Source organism: Hyperolius riggenbachi, chromosome 4, assembly GCF_040937935.1.
Source record: "Hyperolius riggenbachi isolate aHypRig1 chromosome 4, aHypRig1.pri, whole genome shotgun sequence".
In the NCBI taxonomy this organism is placed as follows: Eukaryota; Metazoa; Chordata; class Amphibia; order Anura; family Hyperoliidae; genus Hyperolius; species Hyperolius riggenbachi.
In genome coordinates, this window is record NC_090649.1 from 453,470,351 (window position 1) to 453,491,570 (window position 21,220).

General features: G+C 46.1%; 2 protein-coding genes across 4 annotated transcripts in view; one reads left to right on the plus strand and one right to left on the minus strand.

Annotated features, from left to right (window-relative positions):
• The window catches only part of RBKS (ribokinase), a 76,239-nt gene extending 59,050 nt beyond the window's left edge, over positions 1-17,189 (minus strand). Inside the window, exons 1-2 of one of the 2 annotated variants that reach the window (XM_068232747.1) lie at positions 17,093-17,189; positions 11,382-11,456 (exon numbers count right to left, since the gene is read on the minus strand). In XM_068232747.1, coding sequence (XP_068088848.1) covers positions 11,382-11,440 — 59 coding nt within the window. In that variant the 5' untranslated portion in view covers positions 11,441-11,456; positions 17,093-17,189. Of the gene's footprint in view, positions 1-11,381; positions 11,457-17,086 lie in introns of both variants that reach the window. The other variant, XM_068232748.1, reaches the window with a different exon arrangement.
• Positions 16,306-21,220, plus strand: part of BABAM2 (BRISC and BRCA1 A complex member 2) — a 316,793-nt gene continuing 311,878 nt past the window's right edge. Inside the window, exon 1 of one of the 2 annotated variants that reach the window (XM_068232739.1) lies at positions 16,306-16,328. The gene's annotated coding sequence lies outside the window, so the exon portion shown is untranslated. Of the gene's footprint in view, positions 16,329-17,237; positions 17,505-21,220 lie in introns of those variants that run through there. The other variant, XM_068232738.1, reaches the window with a different exon arrangement.

Here is a 21,220-nt window from a genome sequence, read left to right on the forward strand (position 1 = left end):
ATGTTGGTTTCCATTAACAGCTTGCATGCAACCTATTAAGTACTCGTCCCTCCCACTGCGAAGAAGTCAATCCTCCATGGGAGGATTGCACTCTTTTGCAGGTAGGCACTAGTCTGTTTTTAAGTAGCGCTGCTCATTTCCTTGCTATGTACTAATGTAATTCGTTTTTGGTCAGCTGCTCCCACTTAATAGCCATGCTTTTGGTGTATATGCAGAGCTTCTGTTTGGGTTCAAGGTGCGTTTGTAGTTCCTGGGGGGGCTCAGCGCATCTCTGATGGAGGCCATTCGGAGGCGGCCTGGTGTTGCGCTGATCCACCTTTTGCGCAATTTTCAATTTTCGATTTTATTTGATTAGCCGCACCCAGGCCAGTGTTCTCCCCAGGCTCTTTTAGCCGGGTGCTCCACCCGGCTAGATTTGGTGACCACCCGGCTGTCATCGGCTTACCTTCTCACCTCCTCCTATGCTGTAAGCACAGTTGCCCTACATTTTCAACTCGCCCCACCCGGCTACTTTTTTATGCCACCCGGCTACTATTTCATGCCACCCGGCTAGAAAAAAATTCTGGGGAGAACACTGCAGGCTATGCATATACATAGGTTAGGATTTAGTTAGTGTTAGGCCCCTCCTATGGAGGATTGACTTCTTCGCAGTGGGAGGGGCGAGTACTTAATAGGTTGCATGCAAGCTGTTAATGGAAACCAACATCCTCCTCTAGTGGTAGACAGGTCATCTGTATGCTCGGTGTGTATTCGACCCCACAAGTGGGGCTTGCACTCTTTTGCAGGTAGGCACTAGTCTGGTTTTAAGTAGCGCTGCTCATTTCCTTGCTATGTACTAAAATAAGGCAAATGCATAAATGTGGGCACTGTTGTCATTTTATGGATTCCAAAACCTTTAGAACTAATTATCGGAACTCAAATTGGGTTGGTAAGCTCAGTGACCCCTGACCTACATACACAGGTGAATCCAATTATGAGAAAGAGTATTTATAGGGGTCAATTGTAAGTTTCCCTACTCTTTTAATTTTCACTGAAGAGTAGCAACATGGGGGTCTCAAAACAACTCTCAAATGACCTGAAGACAAAGATTGTTCACCATCATGGTTTAGGGGAAGGATACAGAAAGCTGTCTCAGAGATTACAGCTGTTTGCACAGTTAGGAACATATTGAGGAAATTGAAGACCACAGGCTCAGTTCAAGTTAGGCTTGAAGTGGCAGACCAAGAAAAATCTCAGATAGACATAAGCAACAAATGGTAAGAACACTCAGTCAACCCACAGACCAGCACCAAAGACCTACAACATCATCTTGCTGCAGATGGAGTCACTGTGCATCTATCAACCATTCAGCACACTTTACACAAGGAGATGCTGTATGCGTGAGTGATGCAGAGGAAGCCCACAGCACAAACAGAGCTGCTTGAGGTATGCTAAAGCACATTTGGACAAGCCAGCTTCATTTTGGAATAATGTGGGCATAACAAGGGGCGTTATGCATGGAGGAAAAAGAACACAGCATTCCAAGAAAAACACATGCTACCTACAGTAAAATATGGTGGTGATTCCATCATGCTGTGGGGCTGTGTGGCCAGTGCAGGGCATGGAAATCTTGTCATGGTTGAGGGATGCATAGATTCCACTCAGTATCAGCAAGAAGCCAAAGTCTAACTTAATCTGTATGGACACCGAACATACCACCATACAGGAAAATGACATATAGGTATACTGTTCTGTTTAAAATACACCTGAAGTGGGGGAAAATCTATTAAATGAAGCCTATGCTTATTTCCCACAATGCAATGAGGTTTACAGAGAGCAAACTGTCAGGACCATGGTCATGACATCACACTGTGGGAGGAGTTTCATAATAATATCAGCCACACAGATATCCCTGATGATCTATTCCAGAAAAGATAAAGATTTCTTGTGGGAAAGGAGGTATCAGCCACTGATTGGGATGAAGCTCAATCAGGGCCCTTTTCCACCAGCGCGTTTGCGCTGGCTGAACCGCAAAAACGCAAACCGCTAGCGATTTTACAATCGCTACGGTTTGCTTTTTAACATAGAAAACATAGTTTGTACTGGTTGAACTCGATGGACGTATGTCTTTTTTCAACCAAAATAACTATGTAACTATGTAACTATGAATCGTGGTAGGTCATTTCCACTACCGCGATTCGTTTTTGTCGGGAACGCGAACGCGCGGCGGAGCGCTATTTGCCGCGATTTTGCTATGCAGTGCATAGCATAGCAAAATCGCGGCCGCGAACGTCGGGGAATCGCCGCTAATTGCGATTCAGCAATCGCTAGCGTTCAGCGTGAACGCTAGCGATTGCTAGTGGAAAAGGGCCCTCACTGCACAGTGTCACCTGTTCTTGCAGAGAGTACAGAATGGTTGCGGTTTGCATTCTTATTTTGTTAATACGGCGTGTTAATTCTGATGAGGCACACCATTTGCTATAGTGAATCAACCCTAAAGAGTGAGAGAGCCCTGCCCTTGCAAGCTTACAATGTATAGGAATGGGGTGACAAGAGGTGGGGTGGTATACAATATCCATGCCTAGAGGTAGTGTGTTTTAGGTTATCTAGTAGGAAGTACAACTTGGCCAGAGATCAAAGGCTTAATGGACCAAGGTGGAGCATTTGCTTGGTGGAAAAAGTAAGTTTTGAGGACGTTTAAAGATATCAAAGGTTGAAGAGTGACGGATGTGATGTGGCAACGGATTCCAGGACGCCAGAAAAAGCTCCTGTGCAGAGCAGAGATTGCAGTTGAGTTGGCATCTACAGGGAAGAGAGATTGGGGAGAGCTTTATTTTTAGCATTATTAAAGAAGACAGGTAAGTAAGAGAGATGCTCAGTAAGAAACGAATACCGTACTTCTGACTTGCATGCAAATTGTATGCCGCTTGGTCACTTCCCTGATCACTCCTATTAGCACAATTCCGAAATGCATCAAACTTTCACTCAAGCTGGAATCTCTATCCTCTCCCTGCCCATCTGTAGTGAGCATTAGTGGCCTCCAGTCAGCAGAGTTCCCCTTTAACCCCCTGCAGTGGTCGCTGTCTGTGCTCCGAGCTCGGCCTGTGAGTGAGATATTCCTCTTCTCCTCATCTGAATTCACTTTCTCAGCTCTTCCTCACAACTCTCATCTGGGAGAGAGACGAGCAATCTCCAGCGTATGACCTCATGGTCTGTCGGCATGGCAACCAGCATAATAAACATGGATGGCGCTGACCTCATGCCTGCGGGACACTTACCTAAACATTGCAGAATGCCAATTAACCTAAATATGCGACTGTGTACTCTGCATTCCGTCAGTGTAAAGGCTCTGCTGTGTTTATAGGGTGGAAGGAAAACCTTCTGCAGACTTCACACTCCACTGATACATTCCTGCTGTCAACTCTATGCATAGTCTTTTCTGCAAATCTCTATTGATACACTGTGCAATTTACCGTAGATCAGACAAACAATCATCATGATTAGGACACTGGTGGAGGCATCCTTTATGATTAACAACTATGAACTGTAATATAGATGAGAAGTGTAACGTCTCACCTTCTCAGAAGAACAAAACAGAAGGAATTTTCAATAATTCAGGTTGGAGTGAGCATATGCCTTCACACAATGCATCACTGCTGAATAGGCAAATCATCCTTTGCTGTCCCAGTAAGCTAGCCACACCTCCAGAACAGCTGGAATACAATGGCTGTCATTCATAAAGCATTTCCGCATGCGGAAATGCTTAAAACAGCTGACTTTACCGACCACTTAGCAAAGTCAGCATTCATAAAGGCTCTTTCCACATGAAAAAATGACACTACCGAGCAAAGTGATAAATCACCGCCTTGTGCGGTGATTATCGGAACAAATGTAGCAAAATGTTAATTCATAAAGATCACCGCAAGCGGTGTGAGTACCGCTCCCTCTGATGTGGCGACACCAATGTAAGTGAATGGAGACACACAGACCTCTCAGGCAGCTGCAGCAGAGCGCAACACGGAGAAATGTATCAACTCGGCAGCTTCTGTGTCTCCGCAAGCCTACCGCCTGCCTACTGACAGCCTAGTTCGGGGAATCTCCGCACTGCTACCGCACATGGATACTTTTTTATGAATGCCCACCCAGAAGTCTAAAACACCGCCAGCGGTGTTTTCCCGCACTGATTCTCCATACCGACAGCACTTTCATGAATGATAGCCTATGTGTCAGCTTGCTAATTGTACACCGTACAGTACTGGAAGAAAAAGACAAAGACAAACGAGAGCCCAAATAGTGCAGTATGTCACAAGTATTGTGTATCAAAAGTACTTCTAAAAAAAAAAAGGGTACTCACAAAGGTGGGTTGCGCTAGGGGCAACCGACCACTTCAGGCATGTGGAGTGTATTACACCCGACTCCACTCAGGTCTGCCAGCGGTCCTGGACTCGGTCACTCTCTTAGCAAAAAACGTTGCGCACCCAAAACAGGTGCGCAAGGCCCCCCTCCTGAATAGGTGGGGGGAGTGGGGTACAGCAAAGGAAAAAGAGGCGCCCAATATATATATATAAAACACTTTAAAATCAATAAAATAAAGAAGGTTGAGGTGGCTTACCTCATAGACGAAAAACTCAATTAAGGAAGTTTAATGGATAATTAAGCACAGGCAACGCGTTTCGTGGGACTATGCCCACTTCCTCAGGCCAATCAAAAGTGCCAGAGCCGTCTATATGCCAGACTCGATGCGCCCCGAATCTGGCATATAGACGGCTCTGGCACTTTTGATTGGCCTGAGGAAGTGGGCATAATCCCACGAAACGTGTTGCCTGTGCTTAATTATCCATTAAACTTCCTTAATTAAGTGAGTTTGTCGTATATGAGGTAAGCCACCTCAACCTTCTTTATTTTATTGATTTAAAGTGTTTTATATATATATTGGGCGCCTCTTTTCCTTTGCTAATTGTACAGAGCCACAATAATCCAGCATGCATACAGAATGTTTCGGATTGGTTGATCCTCAATGCATGACATGGATTAATGTGGCTCTATCCAATAATTAATGGAAAAGGTATATTTATTTACGCATAATAGACAACGCGTTTCACGGGTCTTGGCCCACTTCCTCATGTCAATACAACTGCCTGAATAGCTTTCGGTCACACTCGTGACCGAATGTCGTGGTGAGTATTATCAGAACCTCCCTCCCATCACTCGACCTCTTCCACTCCTTCAGACTGTGATCTAAGGCTGTCGGGATAGTGAAAGACCCGCTACCTCAAGCTACTTCCACTGGGCCACAAAGTACAGGACGCTTCTTCCCCAGGAGCTCAAGACACTGGAACTCTTTCTTCCCCAAAGCCATCTAGCGTCTCAGGGCCCCCCACCAACCTACTCAAATAGCCTTCCCGTCTGTGTATGTGTCTATGTCTCTATGCACCCATGTATGTTTGGTTTATCTTGAGTGTTGCACTTGATTTTACCACTGTCAACTTGCACTATTACCGAGCCTGTCTGTGCCAAAAACTCCTTGTCCTAACACTTCGCACCTGGTGAATAAATCTGATTCTAATGTGGCAGGTATACAATGAGCAAACATGGCTGTCCCTTTTAGATACTGTAACAAAGTCAGACATAAGTTCCCTTCAAACATTAACCTATACTGATAACTTTCCATGAAGAGAGCTTATCTCTCTTTATAGGCATTATCTCTAAAACAAAAATAATAATAATAGCTACTGTTGACTAGCCTGACAACCTTTGGGTGACGCCACAGAGGCGCTGACTAAAGCAAAACTCCAACCAAAGTTCCAAAGCCCAACACCAGATGCGTCATGCATGATTGTCCTCTGATTGTTTCCCTAATACCTTCAATGACTGACTGTACTGTAGATAGTTTTCTTGTAAGCTTTCGAAACCCAAGTTTCTTCTTCAGGTATGAAAGAGAACTTAGAATCAGTGTTTTGTACACACTGCAGGTGGTGCGGGTCCTTATTTGGAAGGGTTGTGTAGAAGGCAATGCAATAGTCCAGCCATGGTATGATGAAGGTACGACCGGCAGATCCCAGATCTTCTGGGAGGGGTACGGGGTACTTAAATTATACCTGCAACTTTACAAATGGGAAAAGTTAGATACTAACCTTCGTAGATGGAAGCCTGTGGATAATCCAGATGTTTTCCTTTTCCTCCTCTCTGTTCCAGTGCTGGGACCCCCCCCCTCCCCTCCATGAGCTGTCCTGTGCCTGTTTAAAGAGAACCTGTAACAAAAAAAAGTCCCCTGGGGGGTACTCACCTCGGTAGGGGGAAGCCTCAGGGTCTCAATGAGGTATCCCCCTGCGCAGTAGAGCGGGCCAACAGCGATTGGCTATTTCCGCCTATCTCCAAGGTGGAGAGCTGATACTGCGCCTGAGCTGGACCCGGAAAGGTAAATATTTACATCCCCGCTGTTCGGACACAGGAGGACGGGGGAAGCCTCGATAGGATCCGGAGGCTTCCCCCACCCGAGGTGAGTATCCCCCAGAGGAACTTTTTCTCATTACAGGTTTTCTCTAATGCATCTATGCTCATTCAAGGAGCATAGATGTATGTACTAGCTCCTGAAAGTTTAGGCGTGCATCCATGAGCTTTCAGAGGTTCTCGGTATCCAGCAGTCTCAAAGAGTTCGTGGGAATCCCCTGGAGGATCTACCGAGGTAAGTATCTAACTTTTCCTTTTTTTACCAAGTCCCAGGTTTGCTTAAAATTATGCAATCTTCCTCAGGCGCCTTTCACACTGGTACATTTTCATTGCGTTGCATTATCCATTTTTAATGCAGGGTGACGCTAAAGCAATGAAAGTCTATGGGACATTTCATATCGGATGCAACGCGATGGAAGCATCTGATGCTAGGTCATCAGCGCGTTATGGGACAGCATCTGCCGTATTAAACGTTGACCAGAAGTCATGTAAGTGAATGGTGCCGCAGATATTAATAAACTGTTTCGCGTTAGCATCGCCAAGCGCATGCCCGGACGCCAATGTAATCTGGCTCTGCGACTGAAAAATCACCTGCAATACGTATTTTCGCCACAGGAAGTGAGCAGTAGAGAGCCTTATTTATGGTGTTTTTTGCTGCCAAGAATTACATTAACTCTTATTAATGCAGTTATCTATGACGCTTGTTTTTTGGCAGTGCGATCATCTGGTTGGCAATGTGAAACCAGCCTCGGGGGAAACTTCACAACAATAGAAATTTGATTTCCCATCAAATAATACACATGGGCTGGGCAAATAATCAAAACCATTTAGATTTGAGCCTCCAACCCTCAGTGGTGCCGACTGCGAGCTGCTTTGCTACCAATCAGTGTGCAGCTTTGTAGGGATATATTGGAACCACATTGTGGAATTAAATGCCATCTGAGTAACCATTAGGGAGATTTTCCATCATTGGGCTTGATTCACAAAAGAGTGCTAACTGTTAGCACGGCCGTTTTCGCGTGAATTTTCGCATTTGCGCGCGATCGCGAATTTTCGTGCGCAATTAATCATTTTCGCATGCACATGTGAATTTTCGCACTAAATCGTTATCGTTTTCGCGCAAAAATTTGCTTTGTGCGTGAAAACGATACAGATGTTGCGTGAAAATTCGCATTTGCGCGCGAAAATTTGCGAACGCACGCAAACGCCCGTGCTAACAGTTCGCACTCTTTTGTGAATCAAGCCCAATGTGTTCCAGAGAGCCATTGGGAAGATATTTAAATCAATCCCAAAGAGAGGAGGGGAATCCCTCCTGTCACAGCAGTGGAAATCTCTCCTGTCACAGCAGTCATTGGAAGGAGTGTCCTCATAAAGGGATTTATCCCCAGCCTGTTCTGATAAATCTTTGGAAATCACCACACATTGTTTCTCAAAACCAGCTGTCACCAGGACAGGAATTGAGGGGAATTCTTGCCATTAGGGAAGATAAGATAAATTATATTTTAATAAGATAATATAAAGAAGATGAATGATAAAAATTATAAAAATGAAAAAACATGCCCTGATAAATCTACAAACTCGAGCTAAAGTTTGGTTCCAAATCGTGTCATGTGGTCGTTGGTCGTTGGGAGTCACTGCCTAGCACCTATTTATAAAGTGGTTTTGTCCACAATATTATTATTACTCGTATATTCCGGCATATAAGACGACCCCTCAACTTTTCCAGTTACAATATATAGTTTGGGATATACCCGCCGTATAAGACTACCCCTCTTCCAACGCACACCAAATAAAATTTAAAAAACAACATATACTGGTGCGATGTATGAACAGACACTGGTGCTGTACTGTACTGTACTGTACGTCGTACCCAGTATATAACAGTATATAGGTGATTGACTGATTGGAACGGTCAACTTTTCCTCTCCCTAAGTGGATTGGTCAGTTCTCCTTGTCTACCTGTTTATAAGAGCAGTATGGAAGAAAAGATTGCGCTGTGCCCATAAAACTTGCCTCTTTCACCCTTCTGGGCCGCCATTGTATCCTATTTATCTCCTTCTCTGCCTCTCAGATCTCTTCACTACAGTCCTCAGCAGCGAGATCTGAGAGGCGGTAACAAGACAGGGTGTATCACCCGGCATCAATGACACCCGGCGTATAAGTCAACCCCTGACTTTTCAGATGATTTTAAAGGGTTAAAAAGTCTTATACGCCAAAATATACTGTATTTTTGTATTTGAAAAAATGCCAACATATTATGCAGTGCTAGACAATAAATTGGGCTACAGACAATGATAAAAAGGGGGCGATATCACAAATTCATACAGGAAACAGCGTACAAGATGATGCAATTTGGGAGATGATCTTAGAGACTAAATAACAGTCCAAATCAGTCCATGCAAGGGTGCACTATGATAAGGGTGTCCTGCCCAATCAAGCAGGATACACTGGGGGAGGACCTTGCCAAAGGCTTACAATTTAGGGTAAGGGAATAGGGACTGCAGAATAGGTGCTTGGTAGAGAGGGTTAAGGCATGATTGGGGGTGTGGGGTGGGTGTGGGGTGGGTGGGGGGTGGGGATTGTTAGACCATTTTGAAGAGATGCATTTTGAGGGTTCGTTTAAAAGTGTTGAAGTAGTAGGTGAGCCAGATGGGCAGTGGGAAGGGAGTCCCAGAGAGTGGGGACAGCTCTAGAGAAGTCCTGCAGTTGTGCATGGGAGTGAGATATGCTCAGGGTGGCCAGGCACAGGTCAGTGGAAGATTGGAGGGGGTATGCCTTTGTTAACAGGTTCAGAGATGTAGGTTGGGAAAGTATTGAGTACAGATTTGTAAGCCAGGCACAGAATTTTGAAGCTGATCCTGAAATGGAAAGGGAGCCAGTGGATGGATTTAAAGATGGGAGTCATGGAGGCCCAACGATGGGAAGAAAGGATCAGTCTGACTGTTGCATTCATGGTGGATTGTAGAGGGACGATGTGGTTCACAGGAAGGCCTGAAGGAAAGGAGTTGCAGTAGTCGAGAAGTTGCGGAGGCAGAATTTCCAGGATCTAGTAATGTTTTGGATGGGAGTGGGGGGGGGGGGGGGGTCTAAGGAAAGGGCAGAGTCCAGGGTGACTCCGAGGCAGCAGGCTTGGTGGTAGGGCGAATGGTCAAGTTGTAGATCATGATGTGAATATAGTTTGCCCCCCATTGCTAATAAACACAACAAACCATGAGCTAATTGATAAAAAGCTGAAGTTTATTTGCAATACAATATTGAACTCCACCACAGATCATCTACCTTTCTGCTTGAATGGGTCATATGACGAAGGTGTCATGTGACCACCCGACTGACCTGTGAGAGAATATTCCATCCTCCCCTCCAAACAAATCACATGATTGGTGCCTGAGGGATGACAGAGATTCAGCCCCCTGATTGGAAAAGGACCGCAATTGCTGCTGCCCGCCTTGTGGTCCCATAGATTTGAAAAGCATTTAGCACCTCGGACGTGGTGAAGCTAATGTTCTGAAGAGATGCGATGCTGCACTAGAGGTGCATCATTACATCTTTATAAATAGGGTGTCATCAGCTTTAAAAAATGTGGACTGACAGCTTGATATTTAATATTCAATAGACGCTACAGTGTAGTGGTTTTATGTTAAGAGATTGATGCATAAAGATTAAAGTAAGCTGAGGCGGCCAATAACAATAATACGGCGTGTGGACTGCAATCCCGACCCCCGCCGGGCCAGCAAACCGCCATGTGGATCAATCTGGCCGAGTAAAAGCCAATAGCTTTCCTCTTCCCGCTCACTGCATGATGTCACATCTGCGCCACTTTGTCCCCCCCAATGATGTAACAGAACATGTTGCTAACCAGCTCTCCCCGCGTGATGTCACATCTGTGCCCCCCTCCCCCCATGATGTAACAGAACACGTTTGCTAACTAGCTCTTTCCGCTCACTGCATGATGCCACATCTGTGCCCCCCTCCCCCCATGATGTAACAGAACACATGCTAATCAGCAGGCTAACTACGCATCTGTATAGCTTCTGCTCAGCAATGTTGCCCAAGGGATTGGATGCTCATCTCCGTCGGGCAACATGCATCTAGCACAGAGCTGGGTAAACTATGGCCCACACTTTAATTCTGGGCCGCTAAAAGGATTTCTCCCCCCCCCCATTGCAGAGTCGTGAGCGGGCGATAAGAATGGGATAAAACTCACCCGATTGCTGATTCCAGCATCGCATGTGACGCCATGTCACATGACATGCCATGAGGACGTGCCAGCATATTACTTGCTGGCAGCCAGCATGTAATACGCTGGCATGTCCTGGGGGCAAGTCACGTGACGCCCTGTAGCCATGGAGAAACAACGCTGGAATCGACAATCAGGTGAGTTTTAACCCACTCTTATCGCCTGCTCACTACTCTGCAGAGAGGGAGGGAGGAGGGAAACCATTTTAGGACTGCGGCCCTTGGTCTGCAGCATGTGGCCCGGGACGCATAAAGATTGCACAGGCCTGATCTAGCGTGTGTACGGGCTTTTAGCTGCCAGCAAACAACAAGTGTTTTCAAAAGAGGACGTGTCTGTGACCAGACTGGAGATGCAGGAGCTGTTATGGGGACAAAGTGGTCACAGTAGGTTCACATTAAAAAAGAAAAAAGGGACAGACCATTCTTGTTTCATCACAGCAGGTGTTTTCTAAGAAATCAGTTTGAATCTCAAACATATCCATTTTTGTACGCTGAGACATCAGAGGATTTGATCTAAACCAAGTACTGTATTGCAGAGCTGTGATGTGCTGTCGAGGACAGATGTATCTAGGTGTTTGCATGCCTTGACTGCATAACACTGGCTACAGTTCTTATACCTACTTTTTCTATCTGCATTTCCCATACAAAAACTGAGACATAAATATATCTACATGCAATTGCAACAGATTGCTGTGTCTAATGTGCATAATACTAACCTGACAAGGTCGGTCATACATGATCCAACCACAATCACCTGCGGAGCTTTCTGATCCATGGTCCTCCTGAATGAGCTGCAGAGAGGGAGAGATGGACCGTGTGTAAATAAAGGAGTGAGTAAAGTAATCAGTACAAAGTTCTACAGTCACCGTATGACCTTTCCCCAGCCGCCAGCACTCTCTATGGTAATGGTTAATAGTGGCAAGCTACCGAGCCAACATACACGTCACATTCACAGACATGCGAGCTTTCAGGTCAAATCTCCTGTACATCAAAAATGTAGGCTAAAGAAGCATTTTGTACAAGGCTAAGGCCACGTTCACAGTGGGACGTTACGTTGTGTTTCCTGTGTAACAGGAATGGAACGGAAAAGTCAAACCATAGGTACAAAAAAGCATAGGCAATGAAAAGTATGCTTCACAGCCACTGTTTATGCGCGCGCTTACCAATAATGCGCTGCATTCAGTTCATTACCATAATACAGCCCGTTATAACGAAATGCCCCACCGCACTGTGAATGGCACATAGCTGGTGCATCGCAGTGCGGTAAGCAACATTACATGATATGATTGTCAATCATTCGTTCTTGTAATGTGATTAGCTCCATGCAAAGTTCTGGTTCAGCCTTGTCTATACTGTAGGTCTCTACACATATAACCCAACGCACACAAACAAGCGGCGTTGCTCGAAAGACATTTCCTGGGAAAAAAAACAAAAAAACAAAAACAAGTCATTTAGGACATCTGAGGCGAAAATAAATTGGTGAGAAAACCAATTGTATCCATCCTCCGTTTCAGAAAAATGACTTTTTTAGATATCCCACAGTTTTATTTTACCGTATATTTAAAGTCAATGTTACCCGATCTAAAAAAAACAAATAAAAGTCAAATACTTACCTAAGGGCTTGTTTCCACTATCGCGAATCCGCATGCGTCAAACGCATGTGGATTCGCACATGTAATGCAAGTGGATGGGCCTGTTTCCACTGTAGCGTTGTTGAGGTGCGTTTTTTTCAGCGGTGAAGAAACGAACAAAAGAGCCGCAGAATTCGCCTGCGAGTGGAATGCATGCGAATCGCAGACAATGTATTTAATAGGGAAATCGCATGCGTTTTTCTTACGCGTTTTTTACGCGATTCCGCGTGCGATTCCGCATAGGAACCGATGTAAATTAACACAGGCAGTGACATGGTTAAAAACGCATATAGCCTAACCGCATGCGTAATCGCGTAAAATAACGCGTAAAAAAACGCACCTGCATGCGATTTCATCAGCGGTGGAATACAGGCGATTCCGCACCGCAATAGTGTAAACGAGCCCTAAGGAGAGGGAAGGCTCTGAGTCCTAATGAGACTCCCCTCTCCTCTCCCGGTGCCCATTTCCGCTCAGGATCCCCCGTAGCAGCATTCGACCAATTCGGTCAAATGCTGCTATCTCCGCTGCCAAAGGGAGGTTTCGGAAGTCTTCGGGAATCCAAGTGCTCCCGAAGATGTGCCGCTCTATAATACAGCGCATGTACGAGTGCCCTCTAAAGCGTAATCACGCATGCACAGTATGGAGCCGCCTGTCTTCAGGAGGACTCGGCTCCTGAAGTTCCCTGCGGCGGGGGATTTGAACGGAGGATCCTGAGCTGCACGGAGGGCATCGGGAGAGGAGAGTGAAGGCTCATTAGGACTCAGAGCCTTCCCTCTCCTTAGGTTAGTATCTGACTTGTTTTTTTTTTAGCACGGGTAACAATGATTTTAAATCTAGTTTTACGTTTTTACTATTTCATTGTCTCTGTTCAATGACTCCTTCATTGAAGTATGCTAGAGCTCAAATCAATGAATATTGACCCTTTTTATCTCTTTTCTGCTCTCAGAAGCCATCTACTAACAGAATTTTATGGCTGAAATTACTAATCAGAGGGTTATGACCCAGACAGAAACTGTCACTTGCATACCTGATTTTTAACTCTTTCAGGCAGAGAAAGAGAAAAAGGAACACAGCCTAGTTATTTGTGTGCTAGGCACTGTACATGCCTATCTCATCATGTCACATGTCACTTCTGTTGTCCTTTAAAGGAGGATGTTCACACACAGATATTCCAAATTAATATGTTGTTCAAAAACTGTGTTCACAAGTGGAAGTGACATTTTACGAATGCTTGCATGCTCTGGAACAATATTGCTTTAACGACAGGCAGGCCAACTGCTCGATATAGTCGTCTGAATTAAACTGCCAGTTGGATTAGGCAGAATACCAGATATTAGTCACTTGTTCCCATTTAGCTACATTTTTTACAATGATTGTCATCTGAAAGAGCAAAATCTGTTGTGCGTTGGACGTTTCAAATGACTTTTATCCTACAAGCGTACAAGGGGCTTGATTCACTAAACCGTGATAACTCAAATATCACACCTTATCAAAGATATCACACCTTATCAAATATAACACGCCTTACCAGAGTAGCATAGCGAGCGCTACAAACTTATGCCTGCTAATTGGCAATGGCACTCATCCTGCCCTGAGCCCTTGCGGGTTCGTAGAGCTCGCTATGCTACTCTGATAACGCATGGTAACTTCGGTAAGGTGTGATATTTGTGTTATCACGGTTTAATGAATCAAGCCCTAGGTGTTTTCCTTTGCTGGTGCAATTGTGCTCATTCACAGACTCGCTGGCAGCCAGTAGATAAAGGGTTGTCCAGCAGTGGATTGATGGTATGTTGAAAAATAGGTAAGCGACTATACACAGCCATACTACACAGATTCGCAGCCGCACAGCACAACTCACACCAGTGCAGTAGCACAACTTGTGCACAGCTTTATCCTCTGTGCATGAGCAGCTCCGTGCTAATGTGCTGACACAAATCCTACTAGCGCCTGCGTAGTGCAGCCGCAGTGGAGGATAGGGGGAGGTTTCATGCACACTTCACGTGCTTGAATAATATATTTATTATCTATCTGTATGTATTCAAATAAAGGCGAGACACCTAGGAAAAGAGAAGAGTAGAGCTTCACACAGGACAGTGTGAGGTGAGTGACAGGGAGCAATATGGCGGTGTAATGAATGATACTGCGACCTGTAATATTTTGCAACTTGCAGTACAGCGCATGTGCGATATACAGATTGTGCTTAACTTTCTTTCCCTTCACCTGGCTATCATTATATGAAACTGCTGGTGTTTACTTCCCTCCAGGGGGTTATTAGTTGCCTACCAAGGGGGTTAAGTTATTAATTACCTTAGTGTGTGTGTGTGTGTGTGTGGGGGTGTTATTAGATGCCCAGTAGTGTGTGTGTTTGTTCCCTCCAGGGGTGTGTGTGTGTGTGTGTGTGTGTGTTTGTTTTCCACCAGGGGAGTTGGGTTCTGTGTGAGAATAGGGTTAGGTTGGGTTGCATTTTCTGATATAAATACATTGAAGTCAATGGTTAGGTTGCACTTTCTGATAGCTATATGTATAAGTTAATGCAGGGGTGTCAAACCCAAATACAAAGTGGGCCGAAATAAATTGTACAGTGAGTGTCTACTGGCCACCTTCCTCCATTATAAAGTTCCCAGGTGTCCAATGGCCCTCCTGCAACCCCTGTACAGCTCCCTGGTGTCTAATGGTTCCCTCCCTCTCCTATCAAGTTCCCTGGCATCTAATAGCCCCCCTGCAACCCCTATACAGTTCCCTGGTGTCTGGAGGCCCCCACCCTCCCCTATACAGTTCCCTAGCGTTTATTGCTTTACCACACCTCCCCATGTAGTTTCCCTGGTGCTCTAGGGCTTCACCTCCAATATAGCTTCCCTGGCGGTCTAGAGTGGGCCAAACATAATGCAAAGTGGGGAAACCACTTGAGGGCCAAACTGAATGGCTCTGAGAGCCGGATGTGGCCCAGGGGCCAGAGTTTGACATGTATGAGTTAATGCAACCGGTTACAAAATATTATAAAGTTGCAAAAATCTTCACCACAGCGGATGTGGCCTCATGTCCCCAGCACTGTGTGTGCCTAGCCGCCCCTCATCACTCACTTCTATTCTAGTATGACCCCTCACAGCCCACCTGTCATATTACAGCCCCCATCTAGCAGCTATAGAACCCCTCCTCCTACTAGTGTTGTCCGGATCATGAACGATTCGGATCTTTGATCCGAATCTATTTTATGAGTCGATCATCCGAATCATCAAAATGAGTGATTCGGATCGCAAAAAGGGGTGGGGCCAGGAGCGACACGCCCCCTCTCAGCGGGCAGCGGGGTCCTGGAAGCAGAGCTGAGATGGATCGCTCTGTTGGATGGGAGGCAGCCTTGCAGGGAGACAGGTAGATAAGAGAGAGGGGACATGGGTGCCACTGGCAGATATGTGTAGAGCACACATACTGGCTGCAATGTGCTGCTGATTATAGGCTGTCTGTTCCGTAGTGCTGCACAGTGAACAAATGGGAAAGTTTTGGCTCAGCTCAGCACAGCTCAGTAACTTTGCAGGCACTGTTTGCTATGTAATATGATCCTCCCAGACTCTGCTCTAAACAGCTGCACTTATCTTCGGGGAATGCTTTCTTTCACTGTGCGACATTTGCATTCAGAGTATACAGATGAGCATATAGGTGAAATATATGTAAAGCATAATGATTGCAGCATGTGGGTATTGTGTGCAAACATTTCTCCTCTCTGCTCGTCCCTCCTCCCTTCTCTGTCCACTCCCTGCCCTCTGTACATCTTCCCCCAATCTCTGCGTGTCCACCCCCCTCCCCTTTTCCTGTCCACAGCAGGGAAATAGTGTTGTCCGGATCATGAACGATTCGGATCTTTGATCCGAATCTATTTTATGAGTCGATCATCCGAATCATCAAAATGAGTGATTCGGATCGTAAAAGGGGCGGGGCCAGACGCGACACGCCCCCTCTCAGCGGGCAGCGGGGTCTTGGAAGCAGAGCAGGGATGGATCGCTGAGTTGGAGGGGAGGCAGCCTTGCAGGGAGACAGGTAGATGAGAGAGAGGGGACATCGGTGCCACTGCCAGATATGTGTAGAGCACACATACTGGCTGCAATGTGCTGCCCATTATAGGCTGGCTGTTCCGTAGTGCTGCACAGTGATCACATTGGAAACTTTTGGCTCAGCACAGCTCAGTAACTTTGTAGGCACTGTGATTGAAATATGATCCTCCTGCACTCGGCACTAAACAGCTGCACTTATCTTCTGGGAATTTGTGGAATGCTTTCTTTCACTGTGCGACGTTTGCTTTCAAAGTACACAGATGAGCATATAGGTGAAATACATGTAAAGCATATGATTGCAGCATGTGGGTATTGTGTGCAAACAAACATTTCTGCTCTCTGCTCGTCCCTCCTCCCTTCTCTGTCCACTCCCTGCCCTCTGTCCATCTTCTCCCCTTCTCTGTGTGTCCACCCCCCTCCCCTTCTCCTGTCCACAGCAGGGAAAGACCTGTCCTGCTAGTCATTTCACTCCGAATGCATCGGTAGTAAAATGATCCGAGATTCGGATCAAAGATCCGGATCTTTTCAATGATCCGATTCGAATCATCCGGATCATTGAAAAGATCCGAACTTCCCATCTCTACAGGGAAAACCCTCTCCTGCTAGTCATTTCACCCCGAATGCTTCGGTAGTAAAATGATCCGAGATTCGGATCAAAGATCCGGATCTTTTCAATGATCCGATTCGAATCATCCGGATCATTGAAAAGATCCGAACTTCCCATCTCTACCTCCTACCACTCACTTGAACTTCACGCTCTGCTCCTCCGCCGCCACAACAAAGATGGCCGCAGACAAAACAGACCCTCCTCCAATTACAAACGCCTACAAGCAGCACGTGACCCAAACGGAGGCTTCAAACTAGGAAGCGCAGGCCTGCGGCTGCGGCTATCACCATGGCGACAGAGCGGCCATCTCGCTAGGCTGCCCTGAATAGTGCATGTCGCGACGGACGGAATTATAAAGCTGCGGAGACGCAGATCTGATGCAGAAAAGACAATTTTTAATGTTTTGGGTGAAGTGGGTTTTATGCTTTGGCTGAATTTCCCCTCCACTTGGGGTGGCAATGAGGGTCACTGGGGGCAGGCGGTGCGGAGACGGCTTGGGGTCCTGGCTGAAGGACCCCAAGTGTTTCCTGTGCTGGAGCTTCTGCTGGGCTGCAGGTGAGAGCCTTATCATAGTAATGGGAGGGATGGAGACAGCACAGGTCTGACTGAGTAATATCTTTTCATGTCTCTGTGACTGGGATTAGCTCAGCACTGTTCTTGCCTGCTCTAATTACTGACTGCAGAGGGGGGAGAGTAATACAAGCTTTTGTGGTTTGTGGACCCAGAGCCCCCTTCATCAGGCATAACACTGGAATAGGAAGCGGTATTGGGCGCTGGTCTAGTTGAGGGGATGCAGTGGAAAACATCATAGATCAACAGCCACTTCCTGCTCGCGATAATATGGTTGCGTTCACTAGTTTGTTAAAAGTAGGGGACTCGGGCGGAGCAGTGCTTTTCAGCGCTACTAGATTTGGGCGCAGCCGGTGCCACCATAGGCTACAATAGGAATCACAACTGAGCGGCACTCGGTGAGTAACGTCGGCGCCGTCAGAAGACAGAGCTGAGGTTGTTTAAAAATCACAATAATTCGGCCTCCAGCAATCACTGGAAGCCAAATTATATCATTCCCCCACTATCCATGGCGGCATGGAGGAGGAATAGTAATTAATACGGCCCGGACTTGTGCAGAAGCAGGATTAGCCATATATCAGCTGTATCCTGCGCTCAAGTCTACCGGCGCCGATTTCAAATGTATGCACCCAGGGGAAACTTTAAAGAGCAACCTTAACCGAGGATTGAGCTTCATTCCAATCAGTAGCCAATGGACACTTTCCCATGAGAAATCTTTTCTTGAATAGATCATCGGGGGAGAGGGCGTCTGTAATGCAGATATTGTGGTGAAACTCCTCCCACAGTGTGATGTCATGAACATGGTCCTGGCAGTTTGCTGTCTGTAAACCTTGGTGCATTATGGAAAATAACAGCTTTTTCCAACTGCCAAGCAAGGATTCTTCCGTGCAGCGTACATTTGAAATCGGCGCCGGTAGACTTGGGCGCAGGATACAGCGGTATATAGCTGATCCTGCTTCTGCACAAGTCCGGGCCGATTTAATTACTATTCCCCCTCCAGGCCGACATGGATAGTGGGGGAATGAAATAATTCGGCTTCCAGCGATTGCTGGAGGCCGAATTATTATGTTTTTAAGCAACTTCGGCGCTGTCTTCTGACGGAGCCGACGTTACTCACTGAGCGCTTCAATAGGAATGATTCCTATTAAAGTCTATGGAGGCGCCGGCTGCGCCCAAATCTAGCAGCGCTGAAAAGCACTGCTCCGTCTGTGCATAGAACTTTCAGTAATGAGCATTCCATACAGATCACCTGGCAGAACTAAAGATGTCAACACCAAGTGATACATTTCAGAAAGTAAATCATGGAGAGGAAATATTTTACAATGGGCAAATAATGACTATCTATAAATGAATAGTGTAAAAAAATTAGCATTTTTATTCCTTTTGTTATTTTCACTACAGTTCCTCTTAAGGCTACAATCACAGTGCTGCATTGCGGTGCGGCGTAACAGCTATATTATATGGCGAATGCAGTGCAGTATAACAGCATACAGTGTGTTACCACAAAAACATGCACCTGGACCTGAACTCTTGCACAGAACAGAAAGAAAACATAGAGAAATGCACCCTGAATATATTTAGAGTTTAGCCTGTTTAATTCCCCCTCATTTGTGTCTAATCACAAGTTGTAATTTGATTCTCCCCGTGTCACATGACTGCCTATGGCAGATAAGCAGGTAACCCCATTTGAAAGCACAGGCTGTAAACAATATGTCTGCTTCCATGTATCAGGAAGTACAAACTGTGCAAATTCATTTTAGGTGATTTGTATCAGCTGTAACAAAGAAATATGTTTGTTTAAAGGTTATTATATTGTTGTGTATCTTTAAAGAGAACCTGTACTGAGTATAAATATTTAAAATAAACACATGAGGTAACTTTAAATGAACATTACATAGTTACCTTGCCATCAGTTCCTCTCAGAAGCTCACCATTTTCTTCTGACAATAATCCCTTCCAGTTCTGACAATATTTTGTCAGATCTGAAATATATCAGTTGCTGTCAGTAAAATATCAGTTGCTGTCAGTTATAGCTGAGAGGAAAACGGATGTACCAGGTAATGTCCATGTTTCCCTATGGCTCAAGTGGGTGATGTTACAGTTTAACCGTGTGCTGACCAGAAAGCTGTTATGGGTAATGGCAATTTTCAAAATGGAGGACGGAAAATTCCCTTGATCACAATGGACAAACAGGACACAGGAGAGGAGAAAGACACTGAGGAGTAGACTACATGGAAGGTAAGTATGACTTGTGTATGCTTATTTTGACTTTTAACTTTCAGTTCAGGTTTTCTTTAAGAGCAGAGAGCAGTTCTGAGTTCAGCTCCACTTTAAAGGGAATGCTAAGCTTAAAAGTAATGTGGCCAGTTACTTACCTCGGGCTTCTTCCAGCCCCTAAAGTCTTCCTGGTCCCTTGCTGTCATCCTGTGCTGCTTGGTTCCCCTGGTGTTCCCCTCTGTAAGCTGTTTGAGTTGCCAGGCACGATGGCCACACACCTCCTCCCTCAGGCTTCCATAGCTAAGAGCATTCTGTGCAGTAGCAATCTTTACTTACTGCACAAGTGCAAAACGCTCCTTGCTCTGGGAGTGCAATGGAGGAGCCGCGCATGCAGCGTTCGGAGGGGACACCGGGCAAACCGAGCAGCACAGAATAATTACAAGGGACCAGGGAGACTTTAGAAGGCTGGAAGAAGCTGGGCAAATTAATAATTGGGAAGCGCTGATTAAAAAAAGCCAGATACTTACCTAAGGAGAGGGAAGGTTTTGGGTCCTAATGAGCCCTCCCTCTCCTCTCCCATTGCCTGTTCCATCACACTATCCCCCGTAGCAGTATTTGACTAAATTAGTCAAATACTGCTCTCTCTGCCACCAAAGGGAGGCTTTGGAAGTCTTTGGGAGCCTTAGTGCTCTTGAAAACAGGCAGCCCCAGACTGCGCACGCACGAGTGCATGAGAAAGGGCGCTCGCACGTGCGCAGTATGGGGCCATCTGTGTTCGGGAGGACTCGACTTCCGAAGTCCCCCGCAGTGGGGGATTCATACAAGGGATCCTGAGCTGCACTGGGAGAGGAGAGGGAAGGCTCATTAGGACAAAGAGCCTTCCCTCTCCTTAGGAAAGTATCTGGCTTTTATTTTTTTATCAACGTCTCCCAATGATTTTAACGTGCCAAACCGATCCGATTGAACGGACCACTGTGAATGGATCCGTTCGCATCTGTTCTCGTCCATTCTGTTATGGTCTGCTAAACCTTACTACTTTTAGCCTAATGTGAACCGGGCCTAATCCAGTGGCTTCCCCATCCCCTCTCCTTAACCAATTCAATGCAGACCCCCCCCCCCCCCCCCACAACTTCTTCAATAAGGGCCTGCACTGGATTGGTGGAGAATGAATGTGGAGTTGCTCCAGTCTGTGAACGAGCTCGGCCACATTGCACAGGCGCAGGACACCTGTACAGTAGCATAGAGCTGCTTGGGATCGGTGGAAAAAGCCAAGCCTGAGCAGCTCCATACTGCTCTGAAGGCGTGAGCGTCGCCATGTTTGCTCTGCTGCTGTGCAGGCGCAAGTACAGCCACGCTTGTTCAGGGAGGGGAGTGCGGCTGTGAACTTCCAGGCGTCCAGTCGAGCTGCTTCTCATCCAAATGAGTGAGCACAATGGAGTCGGAGTGCGGCTTGCACAGTGCTTGCACTGTAGTACTCGGCCAGA